A 19,429-nucleotide genomic window follows, 5' to 3' on the forward strand; every position below is an offset into this window, starting at 1 on the left:
AAAAGACCTGAAATATTTTAGTTAATGTGCAATGAATCTAAAATATATGAATGTTAAATTTTCATCATGACATTATGGAAAATAATGAACTTCATCACAATATGCTAATATTTTGAGAAGGACCTGTACTTCCCACTAGCTAAACCAGCAACAAGGTAATGTGCACATTGAGAGCTTTATGACATTCCTGAACACCTCAAAGCTCTACTGTGGAATAGATATGGAATATAACACCAGCTTTCTCAACTGTGCTGTCTAGATAACGTACTCTCTTTACACAGCCATAGCAGGCTCGTCTGGGATTTGAACCCGAGACCTCTTGCACCCAAAGCGAGAATCATACCCCTAGACCAACGAGCCACTGCCCTGTGCCACCCTTCTAAATGTGTGTGAACAGGACCAAACTGTCACCGACTGGTGGAAACCCAGGCGTTTTCATCATGCCATCTAGGCCGAGAGCACCCCCTACAGGTAGGTTTTGTTAGCTGTAGGCTCGTTGGTCTAGGGGTATGATTCTCGCTTAGGGTGCGAGAGATCCCGGGTTCAAATCCCGGACGAGCCCTTCAGGGCACTTCTTGGACATCCACGCAACTGTAGATTTGATGTGTAAGGCATTAGGTTGAATATCTTAGCAAAAGGACACATTTTGCATCTTTATGACAGGGAATCCTACTCAAAGCGGTGAACACAACTCTATGAGAACAACGATATCAATTTTTCTTCGTCTTGCTTCTACATAATATAATGACTTTCACTTGATATATAGTAAATTTTTCCATGGTGTGCTGTATTCCTTTACCATAACTAGCAAATTTCGAGTTGAGACCAAACCAAGAAGAGACAATATTTGAAAGCACATTCACAAAGAGTTGAGCCAAATTATGACCTAACCTTTCTTTGGTATTTGTAAGGGAATCAGTTAAAGGTTTTCCTGGGAATTAACTTGTCCTGATATGCTGGTGATTTATCAACCCCACTCATCTGAGAAGAGTTTTGGTGATATTTCTGAAACTGTGACTATATCTGAACTACCTGTGGAATGGTGTCAACATGGAATTTACAGTGGATGGTCAGTTAAGATCCAAAAAGCAATTGAGAACAAAAGAAAGACATACATGGAAGGAAGCGCTCGTTTCATCTGTGGTAAAGCTCTTATGTTTCACTTAACAGCTCAGACTGTGAGAGTTCTAAGAACCATGGACAAAACATCAGAGTACTTCCCACTAGCTAAACCAGCACCAAGGTAATGTGCACATTGAGAGCTTTATGACATTCCTGAACACCTCAAAGCTCTACTGTGGAATAGATATGGAATATAACACCAGCTTTCTCAACTGTGCTGTCTAGATAACGTACTCTCTTTACACAGCCATAGCAGGCTCGTCCGGGATTTGAACCCGAGACCTCTTGCACCCAAAGCGAGAATCATACCCCTAGACCAACGAGCCAATGCCCTGTGCCACCCTTCTAAATGTGTGTGAACAGGACCAAACTGTCACCGACTGGTGGAAACCCAGGCGTTTTCATCCTGCCATCTAGGCCGAGAGCACCCCCTACAGGTAAGTCTTGTTAGCTGTAGGCTCGTTGGTCTAGGGGTATGATTCTCGCTTCGGGTGCAAGAGATCCCGGGTTCAAATCCCGGACGAGCCCTTCAGGGCACTTCTTGGACATCCACGCAACTGTAGATTTGATGCGTAAGGCATTAGGTTGAATATCTTAGCAAAAGGACACATTTTGCATCTTTATGACAGGGAATCCTACTCAAAGCGGTGAACACAACTCTATGAGAACAACGATATCAATTTTTCTTCGTCTTGCTTCTACATAATATAATGACTTTCACTTGATATATAGTAAATTTTTCCATGGTGTGCTGTATTCCTTTACCATAACTAGCAAATTTCGAGTTGAGACCAAACCAAGAAGAGACAATATTTGAAAGCACATTCACAAAGAGTTGAGCCAAATTATGACCTAACCTTTCTTTGGTATTTGTAAGGGAATCAGTTAAAGGTTTTCCTGGGAATTAACTTGTCCTGATATGCTGGTGATTTATCAACCCCACTCATCTGAGAAGATTTTTGGTAATATTTCTGAAACTGTGACTATATCTGAACTACCTGTGGAATGGTGTCAACATGGAATTTACAGTGGATGGTCAGTTAAGATCCAAAAAGCAATTGAGAACAAAAGAAAGACATACATGGAAGGAAGCGCACGTTTCATCTGTGGTAAAGCTCTTATGTTTCACATAACAGCTCAGACTGTGAGAGTTCTAAGAACCATGGACAAAACATCAGAGTACTTCCCACTAGCTAAACCAGCAACAAGGTAATGTGCAGGAGCTTTATGACATTCCTGAACACCTCAAAGCTCTACTGTGGAATAGATATGGATTATAACACCAGCTTTCTCAACTGTGCTGTCTAGACAACGTACTCTCTTTACACAGCCATAGCAGGCTCATCTGGGATTTGAACCCGAGACCTCTCGCACCCAAAGCAAGAATCATACCTCTAGACCAACGAGCCACTGCCCTGTGCCACCCTTCTAAATGTGTGTGAACAGGACCAAACTGTCACCGACTGGTGGAAACCCAGGCGTTTTCATCATGCCATCTAGGCCAAGAGCACCCCCTACAGGTAGGTATTGTTAGCTGTAGGCTCGTTGGTCTAGGGGTATGATTCTCGCTTAGGGTGCGAGAGATCCCGGGTTCAAATCCCGGACGAGCCCTTCAGGGCACTTCTTGGACATCCACGCAACTGTAGATTTGATGTGTAAGGCATTAGGTTGAATATCTTAGCAAAAGGACACATTTTGCATCTTTATGACAGGGAATCCTACTCAAAGCGGTGAACACAACTCTATGAGAACAACGATATCAATTTTTCTTCGTCTTGCTTCTACATAATATAATGACTTTCACTTGATATATAGTAAATTTTTCCATGGTGTGCTGTATTCCTTTACCATAACTAGCAAATTTCGAGTTGAGACCAAACCAAGAAGAGACAATATTTGAAAGCACATTCACAAAGAGTTGAGCCAAATTATGACCTAACCTTTCTTTGGTATTTGTAAGGGAATCAGTTAAAGGTTTTCCTGGGAATTAACTTGTCCTGATATGCTGGTGATTTATCAACCCCACTCATCTGAGAAGAGTTTTGGTGATATTTCTGAAACTGTGACTATATCTGAACTACCTGTGGAATGGTGTCAACATGGAATTTACAGTGGATGGTCAGTTAAGATCCAAAAAGCAATTGAGAACAAAAGAAAGACATACATGGAAGGAAGCGCACGTTTCATCTGTGGTAAAGCTCTTATGTTTCACTTAACAGCTCAGACTGTGAGAGTTCTAAGAACCATGGACAAAACATCAGAGTACTTCCCACTAGCTAAACCAGCACCAAGGTAATGTGCACATTGAGAGCTTTATGACATTCCTGAACACCTCAAAGCTCTACTGTGGAATAGATATGGAATATAACACCAGCTTTCTCAACTGTGCTGTCTAGATAACGTACTCTCTTTACACAGCCATAGCAGGCTCGTCCGGGATTTGAACCCGAGACCTCTTGCACCCAAAGCGAGAATCATACCCCTAGACCAACGAGCCAATGCCCTGTGCCACCCTTCTAAATGTGTGTGAACAGGACCAAACTGTCACCGACTGGTGGAAACCCAGGCGTTTTCATCCTGCCATCTAGGCCGAGAGCACCCCCTACAGGTAAGTCTTGTTAGCTGTGGCTCGTTGGTCTAGTGGTCTGATTCTCACTTAGGGTGTGAGAGGTCCTGGGTTCAATTCCCAGACGAGCCCTTCAGCGCACTTCTTGGACATCCACGCAACTGTAGATTTGATATGTAAGGCATTAGATTGAATATCTTGGCAAAAGGACACATTTTGCATCTTTATGACAGGGAATCCTACTCAAAGCGGTGAACACAACTCTATGAGAACAACGATATCAATTTTTCTTCGTCTTGCTTCTACATAATATAATGACTTTCACTTGATATATAGTAAATTTTTCCATGGTGTGCTGTATTCCTTTACCATAACTAGCAAATTTCAAGTTGAGACCAAACCAAGAAGAGACAATATTTGAAAGCACATTCACAAAGAGTTGAGCATAATTATGACCTAACCTTTCTTTGGTATTTGTAAGGGAATCAGTTAAAGGTTTTCCTGGGAATTAACTTGTCCTGATATGCTGGTGATTTATCAACCCCACTCATCTGAGAAGATTTTTGGTAATATTTCTGAAACTGTGACTATATCTGAACTACCTGTGGAATGGTGTCAACATGGAATTTACAGTGGATGGTCAGTTAAGATCCAAAAAGCAATTGAGAACAACAGAAAGACATACATGGAAGGAAGCGCACGTTTCATCTGTGGTAAAGCTCTTATGTTTCACTTAACAGCTCAGACTGTGAGAGTTCTAAGAACCATGGACAAAACATCAGAGTACTTCCCACTAGCTAAACCAGCACCAAGGTAATGTGCACATTGAGAGCTTTATGACATTCCTGAACACCTCAAAGCTCTACTGTGGAATAGATATGGAATATAACACCAGCTTTCTCAACTGTGCTGTCTAGATAACGTACTCTCTTTACACAGCCATAGCAGGCTCGTCCGGGATTTGAACCCGAGACCTCTTGCACCCAAAGCGAGAATCATACCCCTAGACCAACGAGCCAATGCCCTGTGCCACCCTTCTAAATGTGTGTGAACAGGACCAAACTGTCACCGACTGGTGGAAACCCAGGCGTTTTCATCATGCCATCTAGGCCAAGAGCACCCCCTACAGGTAGGTATTGTTAGCTGTAGGCTCGTTGGTCTAGGGGTATGATTCTCGCTTCGGGTGCGAGAGATCCCGGGTTCAAATCCCGGACGAGCCCTTCAGGGCACTTCTTGGACATCCACGCAACTGTAGATTTGATGCGTAAGACATTAGATTGAATATCTTAGCAAAAGGACACATTTTGCATCTTTATGACAGGGAATCCTACTCAAAGCGGTGAACACAACTCTATGAGAACAACGATATCAATTTTTCTTCGTCTTGCTTCTACATAATATAATGACTTTCACTTGATATATAGTAAATTTTTCCATGGTGTGCTGTATTCCTTTACCATAACTAGCAAATTTCGCGTTGAGACCAAACCAAGAAGAGACAATATTTGAAAGCACATTCACAAAGAGTTGAGCCAAATTATGACCTAACCTTTCTTTGGTATTTGTAAGGGAATCAGTTAAAGGTTTTCCTGGGAATTAACTTGTCCTGATATGCTGGTGATTTATCAACCCCACTCATCTGAGAAGATTTTTGGTAATATTTCTGAAACTGTGACTATATCTGAACTACCTGTGGAATGGTGTCAACATGGAATTTACAGTGGATGGTCAGTTAAGATCCAAAAAGCAATTGAGAACAACAGAAAGACATACATGGAAGGAAGCGCACGTTTCATCTGTGGTAAAGCTCTTATGTTTCACTTAACAGCTCAGACTGTGAGAGTTCTAAGAACCATGGACAAAACATCAGAGTACTTCCCACTAGCTAAACCAGCAACAAGGTAATGTGCACATTGAGAGCTTTATGACATTCCTGAACACCTCAAAGCTCTACTGTGGAATAGATATGGAATATAACACCAGCTTTCTCAACTGTGCTGTCTAGATAACGTACTCTCTTTACACAGCCATAGCAGGCTCGTCCGGGATTTGAACCCGAGACCTCTTGCACCCAAAGCGAGAATCATACCCCTAGACCAACGAGCCAATGCCCTGTGCCACCCTTCTAAATGTGTGTGAACAGGACCAAACTGTCACCGACTGGTGGAAACCCAGGCGTTTTCATCCTGCCATCTAGGCCGAGAGCACCCCCTACAGGTAAGTCTTGTTAGCTGTAGGCTCGTTGGTCTAGGGGTATGATTCTCGCTTCGGGTGTGAGAGGTCCTGGGTTCAAATCCCGGACGAGCCCTTCAGGGTACTTCTTGGACATCCACGCAACTGTAGATTTGATGTGTAAGGCATTAGATTGAATATCTTAGCAAAAGGACACATTTTGCATCTTTATGACAGGGAATCCTACTCAAAGCGGTGAACACAACTCTATGAGAACAACGATATCAATTTTTCTTCGTCTTGCTTCTACATAATATAATGACTTTCACTTGATATATAGTAAATTTTTCCATGGTGTGCTGTATTCCTTTACCATAACTAGCAAATTTCGAGTTGAGACCAAACCAAGAAGAGACAATATTTGAAAGCACATTCACAAAGAGTTGAGCCAAATTATGACCTAACCTTTCTTTGGTATTTGTAAGGGAATCAGTTAAAGGTTTTCCTGGGAATTAACTTGTCCTGATATGCTGGTGATTTATCAACCCCACTCATCTGAGAAGATTTTTGGTAATATTTCTGAAACTGTGACTATATCTGAACTACCTGTGGAATGGTGTCAACATGGAATTTACAGTGGATGGTCAGTTAAGATCCAAAAAGCAATTGAGAACAAAAGAAAGACATACATGGAAGGAAGCGCACGTTTCATCTGTGGTAAAGCTCTTATGTTTCACTTAACAGCTCAGACTGTGAGAGTTCTAAGAACCATGGACAAAACATCAGAGTACTTCCCACTAGCTAAACCAGCAACAAGGTAATGTGCACATTGAGAGCTTTATGACATTCCTGAACACCTCAAAGCTCTACTGTGGAATAGATATGGATTATAACACCAGCTTTCCCAACTGTGCTGTCTAGACAACGTACTCTCTTTACACAGCCATAGCAGGGTTGTCTGGGATTTGAACCCGAGACCTCTCGCACCCAAAGCAAGAATCATACCTCTAGACCAACGAGCCACTGCCCTGTGCCAACCTTCTAAATGTGTGTGAACAGGACCAAACTGTCACCGACTGGTGGAAACCCAGGCGTTTTCATCATGCCATCTAGGCCAAGAGCACCCCCTACAGGTAGGTATTGTTAGCTGTAGGCTCGTTGGTCTAGTGGTATGATTCTCGCTTAGGGTGCGAGAGATCCCGGGTTCAAATCCCGGACGAGCCCTTCAGGGCACTTCTTGGACATCCACGCAACTGTAGATTTGATGTGTAAGGCATTAGGTTTAATATCTTAGCAAAAGGACACATTTTGCATCTTTATGACAGGGAATCCTACTCAAAGCGGTGAACACAACTCTATGAGAACAACAATATCAATTTTTCTTCGTCTTGCTTCTACATAATATAATGACTTTCACTTGATATATAGTAAATTTTTCCATGGTGTGCTGTATTCCTTTACCATAACTAGCAAATTTCGCGTTGAGACCAAACCAAGAAGAGACAATATTTGAAAGCACATTCACAAAGAGTTGAGCCAAATTATGACCTAACCTTTCTTTGGTATTTGTAAGGGAATCAGTTAAAGGTTTTCCTGGGAATTAACTTGTCCTGATATGCTGGTGATTTATCAACCCCACTCATCTGAGAAGAGTTTTGGTGATATTTCTGAAACTGTGACTATATCTGAACTACCTGTGGAATGGTGTCAACATGGAATTTACAGTGGATGGTCAGTTAAGATCCAAAAAGCAATTGAGAACAAAAGAAAGACATACATGGAAGGAAGCGCACGTTTCATCTGTGGTAAAGCTCTTATGTTTCACTTAACAGCTCAGACTGTGAGAGTTCTAAGAACCAAGGACAAAACATCAGAGTACTTCCCACTAGCTAAACCAGCACCAAGGTAATGTGCACATTGAGAGCTTTATGACATTCCTGAACACCTCAAAGCTCTACTGTGGAATAGATATGGAATATAACACCAGCTTTCTCAACTGTGCTGTCTAGATAACGTACTCTCTTTACACAGCCATAGCAGGCTCGTCCGGGATTTGAACCCGAGACCTCTTGCACCCAAAGCGAGAATCATACCCCTAGACCAACGAGCCAATGCCCTGTGCCACCCTTCTAAATGTGTGTGAACAGGACCAAACTGTCACCGACTGGTGGAAACCCAGGCGTTTTCATCCTGCCATCTAGGCCGAGAGCACCCCCTACAGGTAAGTCTTGTTAGCTGTAGGCTCGTTGGTCTAGGGGTATGATTCTCGCTTCGGGTGTGAGAGGTCCTGGGTTCAAATCCCAGACGAGCCCTTCAGCGCACTTCTTGGACATCCACGCAACTGTAGATTTGATATGTAAGGCATTAGATTGAATATCTTGGCAAAAGGACACATTTTGCATCTTTATGACAGGGAATCCTACTCAAAGCGGTGAACACAACTCTATGAGAACAACGATATCAATTTTTCTTCGTCTTGCTTCTACATAATATAATGACTTTCACTTGATATATAGTAAATTTTTCCATGGTGTGCTGTATTCCTTTACCATAACTAGCAAATTTCGAGTTGAGACCAAACCAAGAAGAGACAATATTTGAAAGCACATTCACAAAGAGTTGAGCCAAATTATGACCTAACCTTTCTTTGGTATTTGTAAGGGAATCAGTTAAAGGTTTTCCTGGGAATTAACTTGTCCTGATATGCTGGTGATTTATCAACCCCACTCATCTGAGAAGATTTTTGGTGATATTTCTGAAACTGTGACTATATCTGAACTACCTGTGGAATGGTGTCAACATGGAATTTACAGTGGATGGTCAGTTAAGATCCAAAAAGCAATTGAGAACAACAGAAAGACATACATGGAAGGAAGCGCACGTTTCATCTGTGGTAAAGCTCTTATGTTTCACATAACAGCTCAGACTGTGAGAGTTCTAAGAACCATGGACAAAACATCTGAGTCCTACTCACTAGCAAAGCCAGGGACTTGAACCCTTGACCTCTCACTTAAGGTGCGAGAGGTCCTGGGTTCAAATCCCAGACGAACCCATGTGGGCACTTCTTGGACATCCACGCAAGTGCAGATTTAATGTGTAAGCCATTAGATTGAATATGTTGACAATAGGACAAACGTGCATCTTTATGACAGGGATTCCTACTCAAGGCAGTGAACACAGCTCTATACGGCAAATGTTGCCATGGCGTGCTGTATTCCTTTACAATAACTCTAGCAGATGTCGAGTTGAGACCACACCAAGAAGAGACAATATTTGAAAAGACATTCCCAAAGAGTTGAGCCAAATTATGACCTAACCTTTCTTTGGTTTTTGTAAGGGAATAAGTTAAAAGTTTGTAAGTTAAATGTTTTCCTGGGAATTAACTTGTCCTGATACGCTGGTGATTTATCAACCCCACTCATCTGAGAAGAGGTTTGGTGACATTTCTGAAACTGTGACTATATCTGAACTACCTGTGGAATGGTGTCAACATGGAATTTACAGTGGATGGTCAGTTAAGATCCAAATAGCAATTGAGAAAAACAGAGAAACATACATGGAAGGAAGTGCACGTTTCATCTGTGGTAAAGCTCTTATGTTTCACATTCCAGCTCAGACCGTGAGAGTTCTAAGAATCATGGACACAACATCAGAGTACTTCCCACTAGCTAAACCAGCACCCATGTTATGTGCACACTTAGAGCTTAAAAGAGCTTTTTGTTGGTGATTTTCCTGAACACCTCAAAGCTCTACTGTGGAGTAGATCTGGATTATAACAACCGCTTTCTTAAGTCTGCTGTCTTGACAATGTAGTCGCTTCACACCACCATAGAGGGCTCGTCCGCGATTTGAACCCAGGCCCTCTCTAGACCACCCCCTACATGTAGCTGTCATTAACTACAGGCTCGCTTTGGGTGCGAGAGGTCCCGGATTCAAATCCTGGATGAGCCCTTGAGGGCATATCTTGGATATCCACGCAATTGCAGATTTCATGTGTGAGCCATTAGATTGAAACTGTCAGCTACAGGGCATTTTTATCACTATTCCTGTTATTTGCACCTTATATTATTGATATTGATTAGAACACTAGTTTTCAGGCTTACATACCTGCTAACATACACTCTTAACACAGCCATGCAGGGCAAGTCCAGCATTGGAAAACAGGACCTCTCGCACCCAAAGCGAGAATCAGAGATCAGACCAATGAGTCACTTCCAGTTGTCAGCCTTAACAGGACCAAACTGTCACAGACAGTTTGCTGCCTGGGGCCCATCAGACTACAGCGTAGAGTGGCGGGTCTCCAAACCCCAAACTGCAGTCCAATTCCGGACCCAGAGAGTGTTTTGTTCGGACTGCAAAGCATTTTCTCATTTACTCTGTAGATATAGACATTTTATTCCTGTCAACTGCCACATCTCACTTTTGGAAAGGTTAAGCAAATTACCCTGTCTGGCTATAGCACAACAATGAGAGCAGAATTGTTATACATAGATGTACAGACCCAGCTCGACTGTGCCATTTAAAATGTGTTTAATATTTATACTTAAATTGGATTGCATTTTTCTGTTCAGCAGATGATTTCATGGGCATGTGAATAATTGATCAGTAGTTTAAAAACAAAATTCTTGTGTTAATTAAATGTTAAATAAAAATTAAAGAAAATATTTTTGTCTGTTGATTTAAAGTGTTCGGACCCCAAAGTGTTTAGGTGAAGGAGGTATTGGACCTCCTGCTCTTTTAATGGGGATCCCTGTCCTTGAGGATTCCAGAGGCTACCACAGAGTCATAAAGTCCTGAGTAAAGGCCTGCCCACCCTGAAGGATGTCTGGTGGTGTTCAAGTACAGGTGGTTGTGCTCACTCCAGTCCACATCTGGAACTCGAGCTTGTTCGCCTTAGACACAGCCTACAATGGCTGAGTCTGCTGCCCGTGTTGTGGTGAAGTCCGCAGTGTATAGTATGAAAAGAAATGGTGACAGGACCGTACCCTGCAGGGCTCTAGTGCTGCAGACTATCACCTCTGACTCCCAGCTGCGCAGCCTCATGTATTGTGGCCGGTCAGTGAGGTAATCAGTGGTCCAGGCAGCAAGGTGTCCATCCACTCCTGCATCCTCCAGCTTCCCTCGTAGCAGCGCCGGTCTGATGATGTTGAAAGCGCTGGAGAAGTCAAAGAACATAACTCTCACAGCACTCCTGGCTGTCTCTAGGACCCTTCATCTAATAAAACATGTACAATGTCAACAATCTTATTGGGTTTACCAGATGTTAAATATTTTTTTAAATAAACAACTTTTGCTGAAGATATTAAACTATCAAAAAAAAAAAAAAGCACATCAGGGAAGCCCTGCAATTAGTGCCAAGAATATACAGCTGGTTTGCTAAAATAGCTCCTGTTAGTCTCTATGCTTGCACTGGGTGCCGTAAACTAGTACACGTGTGCAGTTCTGTCCTCTGTTTGACCAGAGTAAAAGAAACATATTCGGTTTTAGGAATGTAAAATAATTCAAAGCTGTTAGGTATTTTATATCTGAGACTTCCTGAACAAGTCACATTCCTTTCATGCGCAGAAATAATTTATCTCTTTGTGGTCACCCTGAGTGTCACACGGGAACTGGAACAATGATCTGAGAATGTCCATCTGAACCTGGAGTCTAATCCTATATTGGGCTAAATTGGAACATTGCTGAGAGTCTGGGTGAGAATAATTAATCAGCAGAGAGGGTTATGTTTTGTCCACCAACATGTATCTGTGAAATCCTCTTGTAAATATAAAAAAATACATTTGAATTTGTTGAACAAGGAAAGAAAGAATAATTGTAAAAAGGCTCTTACAAAATGCTGGAAGGTTATAAATTTTACTCGGGTGTAATTTTGAAATCTTCAGGTTGCCAACTGAGCTCTCAAACTTCCCCTGATTATCAAGACTTAATTGCTTCATCAGCATCTGCACTTAGGGCATCCAAATGGCTAGCACTGCCCCTGTATACATCAGTAATGACAATAAAGTTCAATCTGATCTGATCTAATGTAAAACAATGTCAAGAAATGGGATAATTGCAAGAGACACAGCTTTGAAGGTAATTTCAGTGAAATCCATATCTCTATCTATGGCATTTTTTAGGTTTTTAAATTTTTTATATAACAAAATCCAAAAACCAGACGTGTTAGGTATGGATGGCATTAAAAATGTTATTCAATGACCAGATAAAACCTTGTTTACATTTTTTATTTATTTTTTACTAATAATAAGTAGGGCATCAAAACGCCACTAACTGGTGTAAATACAGCACTATGGTGGGATTTACCTTTATGGTGACCCGGCATTGAAAACCTTTTCTGTATGTTTCTTCACCAGACGTACTGGTAAGATTTTGCCCACCCCCGACTTGCCGTAGTGATGCACCGCCTTTGCGTGCCCCGGTTACTTGGCAACCAACAACAGCGATAGTAATCTGTGGAAACTTGAATAGATCGCCGATTTCAGTTTGTGATTAACAACCATCAACAACAACCATAAGCGAGCTTTTGTCAATTTAAACAGAAGCTTTTTTCGTCTTGTTTCATCATGTTGCGCAGGAATCTCTTGGAGGCCATCCGCATGGTAACGCTTGTTAAGACTATAACAAGTCAACGTCAGCAACTGTCGGGTCAAATATTTTGTATCTGCATTTTCGCAGGCGTGCAATGATCAGAAGGAAGCTCCCAAATATAACCAAAGGAAAAAGAAGAATTACAAAATTGAATTGACCGACGCACAGATTTGGGAACTCAGGCGGGATTTTGAAGCGTTTGAATCAGCAAGAACAGGGCCCATAGAAGTTAAAGAACTTCAGGTTAGTTTTGGTTCGTAATGCTCCACAGATAAAGATATTTTCCAGTTTGAGCAGAACCTCAGTTTTACTGGTTTAGTTTTTTACCGCTGTTACAGCTGGCCATTAAACATCTAGGTCTGGAACCAACGGAAGAACTCATAAGGATGTTGGCAAACCAAGATCCCTCAGGAGTTATTTATTTTAACGACTTTCTACATGTTGCAGCCCAGGAAATGGTGAGTGTTTAGTAGTAAGAAAAATACACTGTGAAACGTATGACAATTAAAAAATACTTTATTAATCCCCAAAGGAAATAAAATGTTGTATCTGATATTAAGTGTATTAAAAGAGTTATTTTAGATTGTTATGGCTGTGGGCAGGAAGAATTTCCTGCAGCAGATCTGAAGAAGCCGCTGACTGAAAACATTGTTGTCTACAAGTGCAGGTTAAACAATCATTATAGTAATATCAGAAACCTGGCCCAAACCTGAAGAAGGAGCCCTCTGAGGGGTTGTGAGTTCAATTATGTGAACAGAAAGAATAAAAAAAGCAGAGGTGTAGCTTTATATATACACACTGGACTTAAAAATAAGGCTGTAGAAAACATGTCAGCTTGTACTGACAATGTAATGGAGTGTTTTACTATTAAGATCCATCTTGAAAAGCAGCCAACATGACACTTACCAAGAAAGTCGATGATATTACAGACCCACTGACCTACATCTGCAACTTATTGTTCATAACTGGGTCATTTCTAAATAAAATTAAAATTGCAAGAGTCAATCTGGGGATAAACACCTTTTCGCTAATTATAGACATGTTTCCCTACTCTGTCGGTTTTGCAAGATATTAGAAGTACTGTTCAATGACAGGTTGGAAAATTTTATTTTAAAGCAAAACATACTGACAGACTGTCAATATGGTTTCAAAGAAAACAGATCCACATTAATGGCATTGATGGACTTAGAAGAAGTCATAGACAGTACTGATAAAAGACAATTTGCAATTTGTGTATTTCCTGATCCCATAAAGGTATTTGACACCATCAAGCATGATGTTTTACTAAAAAAGCTGGAAAGATATGGAATTAGGGGGGTGGCATTAAATTGACTTAGAAGCTACACCGGACAAAGAAAAAAGGTTGTACAAATTGGTAATCATGAATCAGCACTGATAGATATAACCTGTGGGGTCCTGCAGGGGTCAGTGCTGGACCACAACTGTTTATTTCATATATAAATAACATATACAAAGTATAAAACCTGTTCAAATACACCATATTTGCAGATGATACTAAGATCTTTTGTACTTGAGTAAACATTCAGCAACTTCTAGAGGTGGACACCTCAGAATTGGAAAACTAAAGCACTGATTCAGCATTATTAAATTGTCACTAAATATTGATATAAAACGAAATACATGAAATTTGGAAACTGCAATAAACAGGGAAACAATGAAATCAAAATAACAATTGATGTTCAAAACAAGAAATCACTAACTTCCAGATATTATTAAAAAACATATATAAACCATTTTAAAAACCTGGATAAAAAAGAACTGATTGGAAAATGTCATATAGGATGGGTGGATCAAAGGCACTAATTGTAAATTGTTGGTGTAAGTAATGTGTAAATGGTTGCGCAGTCAAAGATGGCGATAACAAATTTAGGTTTTGATTAATGTAAGAATATTTTAAGGATGTATCTGCTGTGCAGAAACTTGAATGATGAGGTGTATAAAAAAGGGAAAGATTTGTAAGGTTTTTTTTTGTACCTGCTCCTGTTTGAATAAATGTAAAAAGGGCATGTCTGTTTTATTTTATATCATTTTATTTTGTTTGTTCCAAATAAATAAATAAAAATAAATAAATAAATAAAAGGCACCCTTTTAAATAAGTTCAGAGCTAGTTTGCAACAAAGTCATCTCAGGTCTTGTTTACAGGGCAGAACAGGTAGAATTCATATCCATTTATGTACAATCCAATTCAGTCTATTCATCCAGTGCAGTTAATATTACAAAATCTGATTCAGATTAAATCAGGGCAGGTTTAATCTTGTAAAAATGACCTTTATTTCGTTTGCTAATCCAATGTTTTATTTTTCTCTTGATGGTAACAGAAGAAGGAGAACCCCACAGAGGAACTGAGGAAAGTTTTTCAGATGTTCGATAATGACAGTACAGGAAAAATTTCCCTGCAAAATCTACAAAGAGTTGCAAAGGAGCTTGGCCAAAACATCACTAATGAGGAGTTGAAGGTGATGTGGATTCTTATGGCTCTTTAGGTATTTTACATACTCTGACAACTAAATATACTTTATATGGGACGTTTTACAAAGTGCTGCCTTACAAAAACAATGCATTTGTGTCATAATTAAAACATCTTCAAAATAGTAACACAACAGGTAATATAATATAACAGGTTACAGTTTGGCACTAAAATGAGAAGTACAGTGATTCTGAACAGTGTACAGACCCCTGGTACAATATCAGCTTTTTGTGACATAAAGAAGTAAGACCATGAGAAATCATTTCAGAACTATTTCTACCTTTCATTTGACATAAATCCTCCAGGATTCAATTTACAAATAACTCAGGAGAAGAAATGCAACAACTATCCTGGTTGCATAATTGTGCCCCCCATAGACTAACACTTTGTTGAAGGAGATTTTAATTTAATGTTAGCCTTATTTGTGTACACACCTAACGTTAATTATAGTGTTCGGGTGTCCCAGTAGGATTTTCCAGAAATGTCCTTGTTTGCATCTTTTAGCTAAAGCCATAGTTTGTAGAGAGGTTTCAAATGATAAAAGCCATCTAACTGCAAAAAGTAAGCAGAAGAGTACAAACATAATTCCACAGCATATATAGGCCTACAAGTGAAGACACCTATCACAGATTTTAGAGAAACTGAATGTTTTTTCATAACTAATACAAGACAGAACTGGTCAGAGAGGCTGCAAAGAGAACGACTGCAGGACCGAAGGGGCTGCAGGAATATCTGGATAGTACTGGTAATTCTTTATATGTGATAGTAATCTCCTGTATTCTCTATATATTCCTAGATAAAGGAGTAGAGCTGCAAGACAGAAGATTTTTCAGCAAAAGATCAACCCAGTTTAAAAATTTTTGCATCCTTCTGACATAATGATCTGATGGAATCATACTTTAACATTTGGGCCAAAATTCATAAAGAAGAATCAAAACAACACCATACCCATAGTAAAACAGGGTACTGGCAGCATCGGTCTCTTGGTTCACTTTTCTTTAAATAAAATATTATTTTCCTGAGCAAATCGGTCATCCAGCTTGACACATGCAAGGTAAACTTTTAAACTATTCAACACCAGTCAGTTATGACCCAAAACCTTTAAGTTTCTGCTAGAAAGTTGAAAATAAGGACAGACTGATTTTTTTTTTACCAACTTAGTGAACCAGATTCCAGAACTAAATCTGACAGAATCTACAGGGTCACCTGAAGAAGGCTGCGGTCAAGACTCAATTTGACAGATTTAGTGAACTTTGGCAAGACGGAGTCAACAAATAGAGTAGGTCAAGATGTGGGATTCTAATCGACTTTTCCTAAAGAATACGAAATGCTGAAATTGAATCGATGTCAGGATCTGGGTTTGTGTTTTTGTGCTTGCTACATGTGCTCATTCTCAGGTGGTGCTGGAGCTCTCAGGTATGCTGGGTGACAGGTGCGACTTATTCCACTAATTGCCAGGAGGAGTACTTAAGCAGGAGTCTGCCAGCACTTCAATGCGAGAATGTTTTGCCACCAGTGATTTTTAGAACCTAAGCTTTGGATCTATGTCACTGAGTTTCTGGACTTTGTTTCTGGAGGTTATTCTGGATGATCAAGCCTATCTTTGTTCTGAGGATTCCTATCCTGTCATCTGCCTTTGTTTGGATTCGTATCAAGCTGGCAGCTTCCTGTCCTCTCCGTCTCCTGAGCCAATCCACAAGTGTACCCTGTCCACCCTCCAACGTAAACCACCGCACATTGAACTTGTTTCTTTGTTCCGAGCTCACACAGAACAGCACCAAGTGAACTCTCTACGGATATCCCTGCTGAAGACCTGGATCCTGAGTCTCATTCCCCCTGGCGACCTGACCACCATAACCCAGTAAGCCTCTCTCAGATTCATGATAATTATTTGATCTTAGTTTCGTCTTACCTTCCATTACCCGTACTCATCCATTCTCTTCACATCTCTCCCTACAGTGAGATTTATGTCCGTTTCGTTCCTGATTACATCACCAATAAAACCGTCTTTATTTTACTTCCTCCTCCTGAGTGTTCTGTATGTGGGTCAGAGCTATTTCGAACATAATGACAATCGAAAGGTGTTCAGCAAAGTGTTAGTTAATGGGTGTGCACACAACCAAGGTATTGTAGCTTTATTATATTCAATAAAGCTACAATAAGGTTTAAGGCCGAAGTAAAAACCTTTTGCCTGGAGAATAGCCGGAGCTGGAAAAAACACACCAGAAAGAAACATTACACAGGTTGTTGCAGAGCTCTTTCAAAAATAGATTATTATTACATATTTGACAGCAGGATGACATGGATTCCCCTTCATCAACTAACAGAGAAAATTATTTTTTCAGACACAGCTTTTATAGCATTACAGCCCAAACCACTGCTGATCAATAGGATGAGCACAAAATCCACACGGGATTATAAAACCCTCGTAAAATAAACTTTCGGTACCATTTCCAGCGTGTCTCACGGGACGACGCAACGGAGCCGCATATCTGGAGTGACAGAAACTCGCAGGCGAGTTACTTTTGTCATCCACACGGCCATTCCCGGGAAGAGCTTGAAAGCTGGAATTCTGTCTGATACAAGAAGGTCAGAAGATCCATATACTCCTCGAAGACCCCACCGACACCCGGCGCAGGTGAAAAACCCAAAGAGGTTTTATTTCCAAGGAGACCCCTGTTGATTCAGTCGACTGCAATGATTCCTGACGTTTTCCCCATTTTGGATGGATGAGAAGTTTACCATTTTTGAGTTGATCATGGACGCGTGTCACTCTGGTTTTCCACCCGTTTTTCTTCCTCTGACCTTCCCATCCTCAACCGGAGAAGAGAAGACCAGCTGATAGCCACCATCGAGATGCATCAGCACACCAGGAGGGCTTCTCTTTCCAAGTTAACCCAAGTTGGACATTTTGTCCATAAAACTGCTGGTTGGATCTTCATAGACAATCAGTGTGCATGTATTTTCTTTTATTATTATTGTTAGGTAGTCATTTTTATCCCCTTTGTGTAGAATAGTGCTTGTTAGTTAGGTGAAGATTTTTGGACCAGAATTGTAATTATATCAGGGCTATATGGTCAATAAATGTTCATATATATAAAGAGAAGCGTTTGTGTTTATTTCGGGCAGGAGTGATTTATCTGTCAAAATAAGGTCAAAGATCCCCCACCTTTGGTGAAGCGGTAGATTAAACAGTGACATTTAGTGTTGTTTTGGCTAATAATTATCAGTTATTAATGATAATTAACAAGTTGTAATTATTAAGTGCCTTGAGCCATAATCACAACACTAGAAGACATTTCTGGTTTCTATTCGTAAGTAATGATTTTTGGTTAAGAAATTATTTTTCTGAATTATGATTTTTTTATTATAATTTTTGATAAATATTAATTAATCAATAATCATAAACCTTACAATACATTTATAAATTGTATTAATTTGGTGCATAGAAAGTAAAGAAAGACTGCACCTGTTAGTTAGGGGATGGATTCTTCACAGCCCTTAACAGCTTTGCTTGTTTCTTAGTCGAATGGTACAGGATATACAGCATGTTAAAATAAAGGTGAAAAAAGTTTGAAATAATTAATTGTGATTCTTATTTTACAATAACATGACATTTAAACATGAGTGTTCATCAGACTTAACTCTCTTTTCCTTAGAAGTTTTTAAATGTGTAAATATCTGAAAGTACTGTACTTCATGCTGATCGTTTCAGTGGATACTCTGTGGGGCACATGGCAACTAATCTAGTCTGCTGCATTCACTTTCTGTTGATTTTACATTCTTTTAGGAAATGATTGATGAAGCAGACCAGGATGGTGATGGTAAAGTCAGCTGGGAAGAGTTTCAACTGGTAATGAGGGAGACCAAACCCCACTCAACCTGTTAAGAACGAGTTTGGGTTCAAAACCCATGCATTATTAGTATTCACGTTTGATGCTGTCTCAACAGTTTCAACTGTTTTCAAGGAAGTTTTCTTTGTGAATAAATATTTTCATGCATTATGCCTCCGTGCATTTTTTCTTTAAATACATTGAATAATTTTAATCTAGTTCTTTGTTCTTGTCATGTTAACAAAAACAATTAAAACTGTAATTTAAACTCAGTCAGTGAATAGTTTTCTATAATTTAATAAAAATTCTCAGGTAATTGTGTCAGGTTTACATTTGGGCCCAAAACTTGCTTATAAGGTATGTGTGAACTAATAAGGCATCCAACCAAAGCTAGGACACAGGCATTAGTAAATTTTATTGGTTTAGAGGTATAGTTTTCAGTTAGGCTGTGAGAGGTGCAAAGGCAAGCAGAAAAGGCAAACAAACAAATGAGCAAGTTTTTATCATTCCTGCATGGCTCATCATAAAAACAATAAGCAATTGCAAATGTAAATTATGGTTTTATATATTTTTGTGTTTTAAGGCATGACATGATTTGCCTTTTTGGACCCCAAAAAGGTCTGACACTTGTTGCATCAGATAGATCAATAGATGCAGGTT

The 19,429-nt window shown here is 40.0% G+C and overlaps 2 protein-coding genes and 13 non-coding genes across 21 annotated transcripts in view; 9 read left to right on the forward strand and 6 right to left on the reverse strand.

Annotated features, from left to right (window-relative positions):
* setd6 (SET domain containing 6, protein lysine methyltransferase) overlaps nt 1–12,300 on the reverse strand; it is a 78,895-nt gene extending 66,595 nt beyond the window's left edge. For 2 of the 5 annotated variants that reach the window (XM_047381727.1, XM_047381721.1), the window contains exons 1-2: nt 12,164–12,288; nt 10,877–11,075 (exon numbers count right to left, since the gene is read on the reverse strand). In XM_047381727.1, coding sequence (XP_047237683.1) covers nt 10,877–11,035 — 159 coding nt within the window. In that variant the 5' untranslated portion in view covers nt 11,036–11,075; nt 12,164–12,288. Of the gene's footprint in view, nt 1–10,845; nt 11,076–12,163 lie in introns of those variants that run through there. The other 3 variants (XM_047381761.1, XM_047381752.1, XM_047381745.1) reach the window with 2 other exon arrangements.
* On the forward strand, nt 491–562 carry trnap-agg. The gene has a single exon. It is a non-coding gene; the product is annotated as a tRNA-Pro (tRNA).
* trnap-ugg lies at nt 1,377–1,448 on the reverse strand. The gene has a single exon. It is a non-coding gene; the product is annotated as a tRNA-Pro (tRNA).
* Nucleotides 1,579–1,650, forward strand: trnap-cgg. Its single transcript has one exon. It is a non-coding gene; the product is annotated as a tRNA-Pro (tRNA).
* On the forward strand, nt 2,662–2,733 carry trnap-agg. Its single transcript has one exon. It is a non-coding gene; the product is annotated as a tRNA-Pro (tRNA).
* On the reverse strand, nt 3,548–3,619 carry trnap-ugg. Its single transcript has one exon. It is a non-coding gene; the product is annotated as a tRNA-Pro (tRNA).
* Nucleotides 3,749–3,820, forward strand: trnap-agg. The gene has a single exon. It is a non-coding gene; the product is annotated as a tRNA-Pro (tRNA).
* On the reverse strand, nt 4,635–4,706 carry trnap-ugg. Its single transcript has one exon. It is a non-coding gene; the product is annotated as a tRNA-Pro (tRNA).
* Nucleotides 4,837–4,908, forward strand: trnap-cgg. Its single transcript has one exon. It is a non-coding gene; the product is annotated as a tRNA-Pro (tRNA).
* Nucleotides 5,723–5,794, reverse strand: trnap-ugg. The gene has a single exon. It is a non-coding gene; the product is annotated as a tRNA-Pro (tRNA).
* trnap-cgg lies at nt 5,925–5,996 on the forward strand. The gene has a single exon. It is a non-coding gene; the product is annotated as a tRNA-Pro (tRNA).
* trnap-agg lies at nt 7,013–7,084 on the forward strand. Its single transcript has one exon. It is a non-coding gene; the product is annotated as a tRNA-Pro (tRNA).
* On the reverse strand, nt 7,899–7,970 carry trnap-ugg. The gene has a single exon. It is a non-coding gene; the product is annotated as a tRNA-Pro (tRNA).
* On the forward strand, nt 8,101–8,172 carry trnap-cgg. Its single transcript has one exon. It is a non-coding gene; the product is annotated as a tRNA-Pro (tRNA).
* A 17-nt stretch (nt 12,301–12,317) lies between the features above and the next one.
* On the forward strand, nt 12,318–18,934 carry LOC124878035 (caltractin-like). Of its 3 annotated transcripts, XR_007040653.1 has the most exons (7): nt 12,318–12,459; nt 12,536–12,691; nt 12,787–12,906; nt 14,788–14,925; nt 15,733–15,990; nt 16,098–16,797; nt 16,896–16,945. XR_007040653.1 is itself a non-coding variant. In XM_047381771.1 (5 exons), exons 1-5 carry the CDS (start codon nt 12,424–12,426, stop codon nt 18,823–18,825), a joined length of 549 nt encoding a protein of 182 aa, XP_047237727.1. In that variant the 5' UTR covers nt 12,318–12,423; the 3' UTR covers nt 18,826–18,934. The 3 variants fall into 3 exon arrangements, 2 of the variants coding, with proteins under 2 accessions (XP_047237727.1, XP_047237734.1); XM_047381771.1 differs by lacking the exons at nt 15,733–15,990; nt 16,098–16,797; nt 16,896–16,945 and adding an exon at nt 18,727–18,934; XM_047381778.1 differs by lacking the exons at nt 15,733–15,990; nt 16,098–16,797; nt 16,896–16,945 and adding an exon at nt 18,727–18,859 and having other exon boundaries at nt 14,788–14,952.
* The last annotated feature ends 495 nt before the right edge of the window (nt 18,935–19,429 follow it).

Source organism: Girardinichthys multiradiatus, chromosome 2 (assembly GCF_021462225.1).
Source record: "Girardinichthys multiradiatus isolate DD_20200921_A chromosome 2, DD_fGirMul_XY1, whole genome shotgun sequence".
Taxonomy (NCBI): Eukaryota; Metazoa; Chordata; class Actinopteri; order Cyprinodontiformes; family Goodeidae; genus Girardinichthys; species Girardinichthys multiradiatus.

What these genes read in the sequence shown, in the direction of transcription:
- LOC124878035 (XM_047381771.1), top strand. Translation starts at nt 12,424, where the DNA reads ATGTTGCGCAGGAATCTCTTGGAGGCCATCCGCATG. An exon ending in TAGAAGTTAAAGAACTTCAG is followed by an intron (nt 12,692 to 12,786) that starts GTTAGTTTTGGT and finishes CCGCTGTTACAG; the next exon opens with CTGGCCATTAAACATCTAGG. An exon ending in ATGTTGCAGCCCAGGAAATG is followed by an intron (nt 12,907 to 14,787) that starts GTGAGTGTTTAG and finishes TGATGGTAACAG; the next exon opens with AAGAAGGAGAACCCCACAGA.